The sequence below is a fragment of the Chroicocephalus ridibundus genome, chromosome 5, assembly GCF_963924245.1.
Source record: "Chroicocephalus ridibundus chromosome 5, bChrRid1.1, whole genome shotgun sequence".
Taxonomy (NCBI): domain Eukaryota; kingdom Metazoa; phylum Chordata; class Aves; order Charadriiformes; family Laridae; genus Chroicocephalus; species Chroicocephalus ridibundus.
In genome coordinates, this window is record NC_086288.1 from 8,387,395 (window position 1) to 8,397,604 (window position 10,210).

Genomic DNA, 10,210 nt, shown 5'->3' on the forward strand with positions numbered 1-10,210 from the left:
TAAAAAAAAAAAAGGAAAACAATTTACATTCTATAGTATTCCGTATGATACAAAAGAAAACACACTTTAAATTCAATTACAGCAACTAAATGAATTTTATATTTTGACTGAAAGTGGTTGTGACAATTCCCACCAGCTACTTTTTCAACGCGCCGTTGATTGGAAACGGTGTAAGTGAAAGCAAACTCTGTCCCTTCGCCCTCTCCCGCCCACCCCCTCCCTCTGCACGACGACCGCAACAGAAACTGCTTCAAAAAATACTAATAAATAGCACGCGGGGCCGCTGCAGTTTCGGCCCGAGGGAGGGGCCGGCGGCAGCCGCGGCAGCTTTTTCCTCGGCGGCCCCGCTGCCGCCGGTCTCGGGGTCCCGGGGCTCCGGGGGGTGTCCCCCGGTGCCGGGGAGCGGCTCGGGCCGGGCGGGGGGAAGGTGAGGGGCGGCGCCCCCGGGCCCCCGCTGTACAAAAAAAAGAAAAAAAAAAAAAAAAAAAAAAAAGAAGGTATTTTACATTTTAAATATTCACAGTAAGGAACGCCTACGGTCGCGGTGACTCACGGTTTATTTACAAAGAGCCCGGCACCGGGCGGCCGCCGCACGGCCGGCAGCGGGGCTCGGGCCGCCCCCGCCGCTCCCCGCCGCCCGCGACCCTACAATAACACGCGGCGCCGGGGGACGGGCGCGCCCGCGGGGGGGGCCCGCTCCGACGCAGTCCTCTCTGCTCCCCCTCCGGCTTCTCCTCCTCCTCCTCCTCCTGGGCACGTAGAGTCTAGAAAAATAGATCTGTACATCTCCGAAAGCGGCGGCGGGCGGAGCGGGCTAGGCGGAGGCCTCCCCCTCGGGGGGGTGCAGCAGCAGCCCGCCGCCCCCCGGCTTGTGTTTCTTCAGCAACTGCGTGATCTTCTCGTCGTCCGAGTTCGGGTCCAGCGGCTTGTTGTAGTCGTCGTCCTCCTCCTCGTTCTCCGAGGCGCCTTTCAGCCGCTCCGTCTCCGAGTCCTGCTTCTTCTTCGCCGTCGCCATCTCCGCCGCGTGCTTCTTCCGCCACTTGGTCCGTCGGTTCTGGAACCAGACCTGTCCCCGCCGCCACCGGCACCGTCACCATCACCGCCCCCGCCCCGCTGCCCCGCCGCCTCCCCGTCCCTCGCCTGCGGCAGCGACTCCCGCTTCGCCGGCCATCGCGCAATTTCCCCGTTAACGAAAAGCAGCCGGGCACCGCGCTCCCCGCAGCCACCCGTCCCGCCACGGGTCCCGGCCCGGCGAGAGCCAACAGCCCATCCCAACGCCCCCGAGGTCCGCGGCGGGCCCGGGGCTCGCCCTACCCGCGGGGGGAAAACACACGTTTCGGGCTGAATCCTTCCCCAGCCGCCCCTGCCCCGCTAGACGTATTTATTCTCTGGCAGGGCGCTGCCAGAGGAGGGGGTTATTTTCATTGTGGAGGCTGCAATAATTTATTCGCAGCCGTTGGGACATATTTTCAGTGACAAAGGAGGGTCTCTAGATCAGTCTGAAAGCCTGAGCACCGCCGAGAGGCCCCTCTGGCCCAGCCCGCCGAGCAAACGCCTCCCCGCACGTCCCCGGAGAGCTCAGCCCGGTCCCCCGACCCCTCTCACACCGGAGAGTTGGGGACGGGACGGTGCGAGCGGGATGCGCGGTCCCTGACCGGAGCCCGGGGCCGCGGTGCGCGGCCGGCGCTGACGGGGGCGGGAGGTTTTGTGCGGGGTGCGGGACAGAGATACTGCCCCCGACCACCCTCCCACACCCCCCCGCGCTTTCCCAGCACGGCGGCCGCCCCCGTGGCGTTTGGGCTGAACGCACCGGGCTTCTCAGTCTCGCTTGAGTTTGTTTAGTTTGGGATTTTTGTTTATTTTTTTTTTTTTTAATAAAATACGCTTTAAAATATCCTTCTCGGCCCCGCCAGTTCGGTAATGAAGGGCGAACTGCCCGGGGAGCCCTCGCCGTGTTCCCGCGGGCTCGGCCGCCCCGGCCCGCAGCAGCATCTCCGACCGCCCGACACGGACCCGGTTTCCGCGGCGGGGCCCTTTTGTCCCCCGGTCCCCGGCGGGGTCTTTGCGCTCCCCCAACCCCGCACCGCTGCGGGCGGGAGCCGCTCCTCTCACCTTGACTTGGCTCTCCGTCATCCCCAGCGAATAGGCCAGCCGGGCTCGCTCCGGGCCCGCCAGGTATTTCGTCTGCTCGAAAGTCTTTTCCAGGGCGAAAATCTGCTGGCCAGAAAAAGTGGGTCTGGTATGTTTTCTCTTTCCGTCCTTATCCAGCAAAATTGAGCCTTGATCTGGCGGGGGGGGAGAGAAAGGGAAGGCACGGACAGACACGTTAATCTACGGATTTGGGAAAGCGCTTTCGCTCTCAAGAGGCCTTGGGGGACGGGGCGGGGGTTTCTCTCCGCGGGCGGGGGGGGCGCGGGGGGGGGGGGAAGTCTGTAACAAAACTGCTGTCGGGACAGCCCGGCGGCGCCAGCCTCCCGGCTCCCCCTGATTATTTTTCCTTTAAGGATCGAAAATCTGAGCGGGCAAACGATATTGTTTTCTAGAAAAGCTGCAGCCAGCGCAGGCGGGCGGTAAGGGACAGTCCTGCTCGGGGAAAGTTTGTGCGCGGCCCTTGAACCAGCCCCGGCCCCGAGAGTCCCCAGCGGGGACGGTGAAAGCAGGCGGCAGCGCGGCCGCCTTCCCCCGAGAGGGCTCCGCTTTTCGCCGGCAATAACCGACATTTTTACAGGGTTTCGCGCCGACCGAGGGGGAGGGAGAAAGCAAAGCAAACTTAAAGGAAAAAAAAAAAAAAAAAAGAAAAAAGAAAGCGAGGCAAAGCCAGCCCCCTCGGCCACGGCCAGGCCCGGGGATTAGGGGGAGGCTGGGAGGGTCTCGCCGCGATGCCGGGGCGTGGGGGCTCTCTAGCACCGGGAGTGGAGTCCCGGCGGGGCTCCCCGGGCCCGCTCCCCCCCGCTGCCCCGCGCCGCTGGGTACTCACGGGGGGCGCAGGCGAGGCGGGCATCCCTCCAGGGCGGGCTCTGCATCACCCCCGGCCAGAAGATGGGCGTCCGGCCGGGCAGCTCGGCCAGCGGCTTGGGGTAGCGCCCGGCGGCCACGGCGGCGGCAGCGGCGGCGGCACCGGGGCTGAAGTAGAGGGCGGGCGGCGGCGGCGGCGGGGGGCTGAGGCTGCCGAAGCGGGGCAGCCCGGCCAGCAGCCCGGCGGGCGCCGCCGCCGAGGAGGCGGAGGGCGAGGCGGAGGCGAGCGCGGCGCCTGGCAGGGGCATGGAGGGCCGGCTGAGGATGTCGTTGATGCCGTGCGGGGTGGCGGCCGAGAGCTGCGGCGGGGCCGAGCCCAGCGCCGACAACCCGCCCGCGGCGGCGGAGGCGGCGGCGGGCGCTTTCAGGCCGGGGGAGCCGAGCGGCGGCGAGGGCGAGGCGGAGGCGGGCGAGGCGGAGGAGGAGGAGGCGGGCCCGGCGGGCAGGGGGTACGCAGGGTACAGCGGCGCCTTCATCTCGGCCATGCTGTGCAGGGCGGCCAGCGGCGGGCTGCCCAGCAGGAAGGCGCCCTGCCGGGGCGCGCCGTCCATCTGCCCCAGCGCCAGCATCCCCGCGCCGCCGCCGCCGGGCCGGGGCGGGGGGCCCGGCCGGCCCCTAGCGCCGCGGGGCCCCGGCGGCCGGCGCGGGGGTGCCTCCCGCACCGGCGCCGCGCATCCAGCCCGCGGGGGCCGCCGCCGCCTCTAGCGGGGACCTGCGCGCCCGAGCGGCGGCCCCGCCGCCCCGCCGGGCATCAGGGCTGCGCCTGGGCGGCCGCTCCCGGGGAAAAAAAAAGCGGTGGTGCTGTCGGCGGGTGTATATATACGCGTATATGCGCAGGGTCCGTGCGTATACACGTATATACCTCCTCTCCCCGTGCCTGCGAGGAGCCGGGGGCTCACAGCGGCGCGGGGGCCGCGCTGGCCGGCCCTGCCGCCTCCTCCTCCCCGGCGCCCCGCATCCCTCCCGGCGCTGGTCCCGCTGGCTGGCTGGCTGGCTGCCGGCGCTGCTGTCGGGGCTACGGGCGCGGGCGCGGCTCGGGGCGCAACTGCCGCGCCGCCCCGCTCCCCGCCGCCTTTAGCGGGGGCACGGCAGGCGGCGGGCGCGGCGGCGGCGGCGGCGGCGGACGGGGGCGGGGCGGCGGCCGGCCCTGCCCACCCGCGCCGCGCCCGCCGTGCCGCCAACTTCGTGCTCGCCTGGCTCTTCTCTCCTCTCCTGTGATCTTCTTGTGTTTCCCCCTCTTCTCTCTTCTCCTTTCCCCTTCTCCTTTCCCCTTTTCCTTTCCTTTCCTTTCCTTTCCTTTCCTTTCCTTTCCTTTCCTTTCCTTTCCTTTCCTTTCCTTTCCTTTCCTTTCCTTTCCTTTCCTTTCCTTTCCTTTCCTTTCCTTTCCTTTCCTTTCCTTTCCTTTCCCTGACACTTCCTCTCCTTTTCCTCTCCTCTTTCCGCTCCTTTTTCCTCTCCTTTTTTCCTCTCCTCTTTCCGCTCCTTTTTCCTCTCCTCTTTCCGCTCCTTTTTCCTCTCCTTTTTTCCTCTCCTCTTTCCTCTCCTTTTTTCCTCTCCTCTTTCCTCTCCTTTTTCTTCTCCTCTTTCCTCTCATTTTTCCATTGCTTTTCGTTTCCCCTTTCTTTCCAGGCTTTTTTCCTCTTTTCTTTTTTCTCTTTTCTTTTTTCTTTTTTTTCTTATTTCTTTTTTCTTTCTCTTTTCCCTTTTCCTTTCTCTCTCCATTTCTTTTTCCTTCCCCCTCTCATTTTTGCTCTCTTTACCTCTCTTTTTTCTCCTCTCTTTTTCTCTCTTTGTATCTATTCACATCCCCCACTCCCTCTCTTTTCTTTCTTTCTTTCTTTCTTTCTTTCTTTCTTTCTTTCTTTCTTTCTTTCTTTCTTTCTTTCTTTCTTTCTGTCTTTCTTTCTTTCTTTCTTTCTTTCTTTCTTTCTTTCTTTTTGTCTTTCTGTCTTTCCTTCTGTCTTTCTCCCTTTCTGTCTTTCCTTCTGTCTTTTTGTCTTTCCTTTTGTCTTTCTCCCTTTTTCCTTTCTCTCTCTCCCTCCCTCTGTCCCTGTGCCCCGGGAACGACTCCGGGAAGCGGAGCCGCTCGGCTCCCGGCCGGGCCTGCCCCGGCGCCTCCCCCCGTGCGGCCGCAGCGAGCCGGCGGCGCGGCGCGGCCCGACCCTCCCCGCACGCTTCTGGACCCGCGTGGGTGCTCTCTGTACCCGCTGCACGTCGGAACCGCGTGTTCGTCCCGCCGGGCCCTCCTGCCCGGCCACTGGCCGATGCCGTACACTCGAGGCCCGCGGTATCGAGCCCCCTCGACACTTGTCCCCAGCGCCCTCGGCTGCTGGCGGCTCGGCCCGTCGCCTGGGGCTGGAGAGGAAAAAATCCCGTGTGGCCCCTAAAGAGCGTCCCACGGAGAGAAAAGCGGTGCAAAATCACCCTAAACCATTTTTACCCTGTGCTGCTTGGGGACGAGTCTGTGTGCCTGTGGGGAACCCTAGTTCCTCGAGCGTGGAAAAAGGGGCTGGCGTGGAATTTCGACTTTTATTTTATTTTTTTTGTAATCACGGGTCTTAGATAAAGCGGAAGCATGTTGATCCTCGACCTGCGGCAGTGTTTTCTCCTATTTCTAAATATCCTCTGGTGCTCGGAATCGTTCTAGTTTAATTCACAAAGCCGCGAAAAAATACATTCGGAGAAAGGGCGCGTAGAGCAGGATCTTGCCTCGCCGTAACTTTTGCACAGCCACACAAACTGCGCCTCCGAGAAGCTCGCGTTTAAGTCTCCGGGTTTGAATTTTGGACTTTTTTGGTTTATATTTTTTTTTTTTTTACCTTGGGTCACTTCTCAAATATTCTAAAAGTAAAGCCAAAAAAGTCCTTCGCCGCCGGTTTCAGTGGAGCCAGCGAGCGCTCGTCCGCAGCAGCCCCGCACCGCCGACCCCGCAGCCCCGGGTGCTCCGGGGCTCGGCTCGGGCAGCGGCCGTGGGGAGGGGGAGCCTACCTCTGAGAGTGACCGATTTGCATTTTAATTGGGGGGCGAGGAAAAATAATTAACCCGTGTTTGGAAGCGTAGAGGCAAGAGCGTGTGGCCAGCACTCAGGGGAGCTGCTTCTCCTCCCGCCTGCAGAGGAGACGGTGCGGAGGCCGGGGACTGCACCCGTGTGGCTCGGGCAGGGGAGAATACGGGCTCCCCCCGCCACCCCGCACCCGCCGCCTCCCTCCTCGGAGCGCCCCGAGTGAGCTTGGCCGGGGGCGGCCACCGGCAGCGGCGGCTTCAGCCGCGGGTCCGCGGTGGAGGCGGGCGCGGGGGGGGACCGGGGGCCTGAGCCCGCAGGGACGAGTCCGACCGCCCTGCGCCCGCTCCTGCAGGGCGGTCCCGGGCTGCGGTACCGCTCCGGGTACCAGGGCGGGCAGCCGGCGGTAGCAGCGCCGTGCTCAGCCCCCCCCCGCCCGAACTGCACCGGCTGTCCCACCCGCTCCGCGCTTCCTTCCCGGGCAAAGCGGGAGTTCAAGCGCCCGGCGCCTCTGGGTTCGTTTTCTGGGGAAAGCAAAACAAGAACAGTCCCTCCCGCATAAACCGCTTCTCCTTCCCTCCTTCCTTCCGTAAGCAACGGGTGGCGTCTTGAAAAAGAGCGTTTATTTGGGGGCCGCCTCGTGCAACTTCTTTCCTAAAAACAGCATCCCAGGTGAGATGGCGCCAATAGGGCTGCCCCGTGCTAGAGAAATAGTCCGTATTCAAAAGCAGCCGTCAACTTTGCCTCCTTTCCGTGTCTTTAATAACTGTCACCCAGAAACATTTGAAAATATTTGCATTTAGTTGCTTTTCCGTAGTCGGTTTTTGGTTTTCCTAAGCACAGCCGTTAAGTTACTCAGAGGGCAGCCGGGGGCTGTGCTGTGCCCCTCAGCAGCCGAGCAGGGACCGGGGCGGGGGGGGGGGGAAGCACCGTGAGCACCCTAGGCAGCGGTGGGATTAAAAAACACCCCGACAACAAACTTCACTAACGGGGTGAACACACCGCAGCTTGAAAACGCCGCAGCCAAACTACCCCTTGAGCACCGAGCGGGTCCGCTGCGGCCGGGGGCGGCAGGGGCAGGGGGCGCGGAGGGACCAAGGGCTGGAGGAGGCGGCGGCAGAGAGGGGCTGAAGTTAGGATGGAGGTCCCGGTCGCACAGAGGGGAGGCGAAGAAGAGGTATGAATTGAGAGGTATACGGAAGGAGCGTTGGCAGAAAAAGCTGTAGTTATTTGTTTGCTCGTTCGAGGTGTAGGAAGTACGAGCGCTGGAGCAGCTGCGCCTTTGAAATTCACGTTGGCTGGAATGGTCCCGGCATATCTGAGAGGGGAAAAAAAAAATACTACGTGAGAACACCTAAAATAAAAAGGCCCAAAGTGCTTTGGCATAGCAGGGTCAGATATTCTTCAAGCCGATGAGGTGGGGACCCGAACTGCAGCTTGCTGCTCCTTGCCACCTGAGGTGTCCGGCGGTGGCCGGGGTGGTGCCTCCAAGGGAGGGTTGTCTCTGCCCTGCCCAGAGCCCTGTCAAGCCCTCCAGCAGCGGGGACAGATGCCAGGGACTACACCTTGCCCAGCTTTTGCCCCGGGAAATCATTGTGACGGGGAGAGGGGTCTGTCTGAACTATATCGAGTAATCGCTTTATTTAGCAAATAAAATATTTTGCCGTTACCGTATGTTTTTCATGGCAAGGAAGCAGTCAGTTACTTTCTTAAAGTGATGGATAGGTATTTAGACACCTTTTTGTTGTAGCAGCACTACAGCACTGTAAAGCCACTGAATCATCTGTTGCCTGCCCTACATGGTGGAAAGGAACTGAGCCAGGAAAGCCTAATGTTCTTCTGGGTGCTAATTCCAACTCTTAATCAAGATCTGATTACCAAAAAGGAAGACAGAGCATAAAAATGCTATAAAGATTTAAAATTTTTCTATCTTGCCCATAATTCACGCTGCAAATGTGTCCATTATGGCATTCACTCCAGCAGGAAAATTGTGATGTTGTTGCAAGATTCCCTACTGCAGAGCTCCTGCCAATGATGATGAATAATCTCGGTCCATATGCTAGCTCTATACAGCTCTATAGTACCAGTGTTCTCTCATTCTCTTTCTGCTTCCTCAAAAACACCGAATATCTGAAGAACAGTAAAAGCTAATTAAAAATAGTTAATAGCTTAATCAGACTCAGTCTTATATTTATCTAATGCAGAGCACTGATTCTTTAGTGATGTAGCTTTGAGGCATTACCACGAGCCAAGAAAATGAATCAGACATTTAATGGAGATGTGGAAACGGAAATTTCTTGTAAGACTACAAAATTGCAAGCCAATAATACACTAAAATATAATAAAGTTATCATTAAAATTCCACGCATGAGATGCCATCCTCTGTGTCCTCTCTCGCTAGGCGATAAACCGAGGCAAAGCTGGCCACAAAATTTTTCAGAAGCCCGGCCTTTGGATACATCTCACCTGCTTTTTATCATTCTTGTCCCGGAGTGTCTGCGTGCAGACCTCTGGTGACAGCCGAAGGCAGAGGCATCACTTCATGGACGACCCCACTGCGGACCCCCTGGTTTGCTCTTCAGGGCGCCAAGGGCCATGAAATGCTGCCAGCTCCAGCTGGGGGGTGTACTGGAGACGTCAACCTAGGACTGATATCGCTTTGCGTTTGTTATTCGGTCTGACCGTGCAGGAATGGTTTCTGTGGGTAACAGCTTTCCCTTTCCAGCCGGTGGCGGATGCTGTGAGCTCTGCTCTCCCGGAGGGCTTCCAGTCACTTCTGAGGACACGCTCATGTCACTTTGGTGCTCTAACGCCGTGTTCCTCACATCCTGGCCGAATTTCTGTTTCCATTTATGCTGAAGTGTATCCAGACTATCTGGGAACGGAGGCTGAAAGTGTAATGAGACTGAGTGGAAACAGGACCTGGTCGTTGCCTTTTTAAACAGCTGCAAGGACAAGGAGGGTGTTGTGAGCTGCAGTCACCTCTGCTGCCGTTTCAATGTTTCTGTTGCTTTTCTTAAATGAGATGTTCAAGTATTTTCCGTATCCTCAGTAAGGCAAAATATTTTTCCTGCTTTCCTTTCTGGAGCACTGAAAATATTTGATGCTGGAGCAGAGTAGTTACTTTTACTTTTGATTTGTGATCGTTGGTCCAGCCTGACCCCTGCTGGGGGAAAGCCAGGAGGAGAGGATTACAAGTGCAGCGTGTCCATCTCTCCGGGATCCATGGGTTCACCAGGGACCATTCCTGCTCCCAGCCCCTCTCCCACCCGCAGGCCCGTGCCCTGCTCAGGCTCTGCCTTCGCTGCAGGCTCCCCTCCCCGCAAGACAAGCCTTACCTGAAGTTTGTCCAGCTTACAATGCCAACGACTGGCCACCACCTCCGTTGTTAGGCCGTGGTGTGGAAGCGACGTATATCTATTTCATGTGGCCACAGGGGCCTGCTGCAGGTGCACCCAAGCACTCTGCTGGCATCTGAAGCCCTGCTAGCTGTGTGGCATTACTGATTACCAGGTCTTCGTTTATCCTAACTAATTAGTACACCACAGATCTCTCAACATTGCCGTGTTTGTCTGTTCCTGTGTAGTGCTACAGAGAGCTGCAGCCAGCACAGCTGTGCCTGTGTTGCGACGTGGCGTTCAGACGAGGTATTTCCCTCTAGCCACGTGCTTGTAGAGGACTGCAGTCCTTGCAGAAGGGATGGCCCTGCTTTCCACTGGAAAAGGGAGCAGCAGCGCCGGGGACTGCTGCTGCCTCTGCCCACCTCAGTCTGCAGTGTGATTGCTTTTGAGTGGCCTGCTCCTTTTCCAGGTGAGCTTGGGGAACCCTGTGAGGACTGGACATGTGTGTCTGCTCAGACACAGTCAAGGAAACTATTTCAGAAACCTGCTATTAACAGTCATGCTGAAATGTATGTATGGTAGGCCAGATGTGTAACAGCAGGGACAAGGAGCATTAGCGCTCCATCGCCCTCATTTACCTTTGCCTAAGGGCTGTGAAGGTACCACCCTTCTGAAGTTGCCTGCCTTTTTCTGCACAGAAATTTCCCGCTGTGCAGTGTGTGTGCACTTGAGGTGTGGAGAAAGATACCGATTTAGACCAAACAGAAGTTCACCCATCATCCCCCAGCACCCATCAGCCCAGTTGAGCCACCCAAGCACGTGCAGGGCAGTGAGTGTCCCCACGGCTGCCGTC

The 10,210-nt window shown here is 59.1% G+C and overlaps 1 protein-coding gene across 2 annotated transcripts; it reads right to left on the minus strand.

The window, feature by feature from the left end:
* Positions 1-450: 450 nt before the first annotated feature.
* Positions 451-3,669, minus strand: NKX6-1 (NK6 homeobox 1). 2 transcript variants are annotated; one of them, XM_063336102.1, is made up of 3 exons: positions 2,978-3,669; positions 2,113-2,214; positions 451-1,066 (listed from the first exon to the last, which is right to left on the minus strand). In XM_063336102.1, the coding sequence occupies exons 1-3, from the start codon at positions 3,582-3,584 to the stop codon at positions 765-767; spliced, it is 1,011 nt and encodes a 336-aa protein (XP_063192172.1). In that variant the 5' UTR covers positions 3,585-3,669; the 3' UTR covers positions 451-764. The 2 variants fall into 2 exon arrangements, with proteins under 2 accessions (XP_063192172.1, XP_063192171.1); XM_063336101.1 differs by having other exon boundaries at positions 2,113-2,285.
* Between the last annotated feature and the right edge of the window lie 6,541 nt (positions 3,670-10,210).

What these genes read in the sequence shown, in the direction of transcription:
- NKX6-1 (XM_063336101.1), bottom strand. Translation starts at nt 3,584, where the DNA reads ATGCTGGCGCTGGGGCAGATGGACGGCGCGCCCCGGCAGGGCGCCTTC. An exon ending in CCGCCTCGCCTGCGCCCCCC is followed by an intron (nt 2,286 to 2,977) that starts GTGAGTACCCAG and finishes CCCCCCCGCCAG; the next exon opens with ATCAAGGCTCAATTTTGCTG. An exon ending in TGACGGAGAGCCAAGTCAAG is followed by an intron (nt 1,067 to 2,112) that starts GTGAGAGGAGCG and finishes CGGCGGGGACAG; the next exon opens with GTCTGGTTCCAGAACCGACG.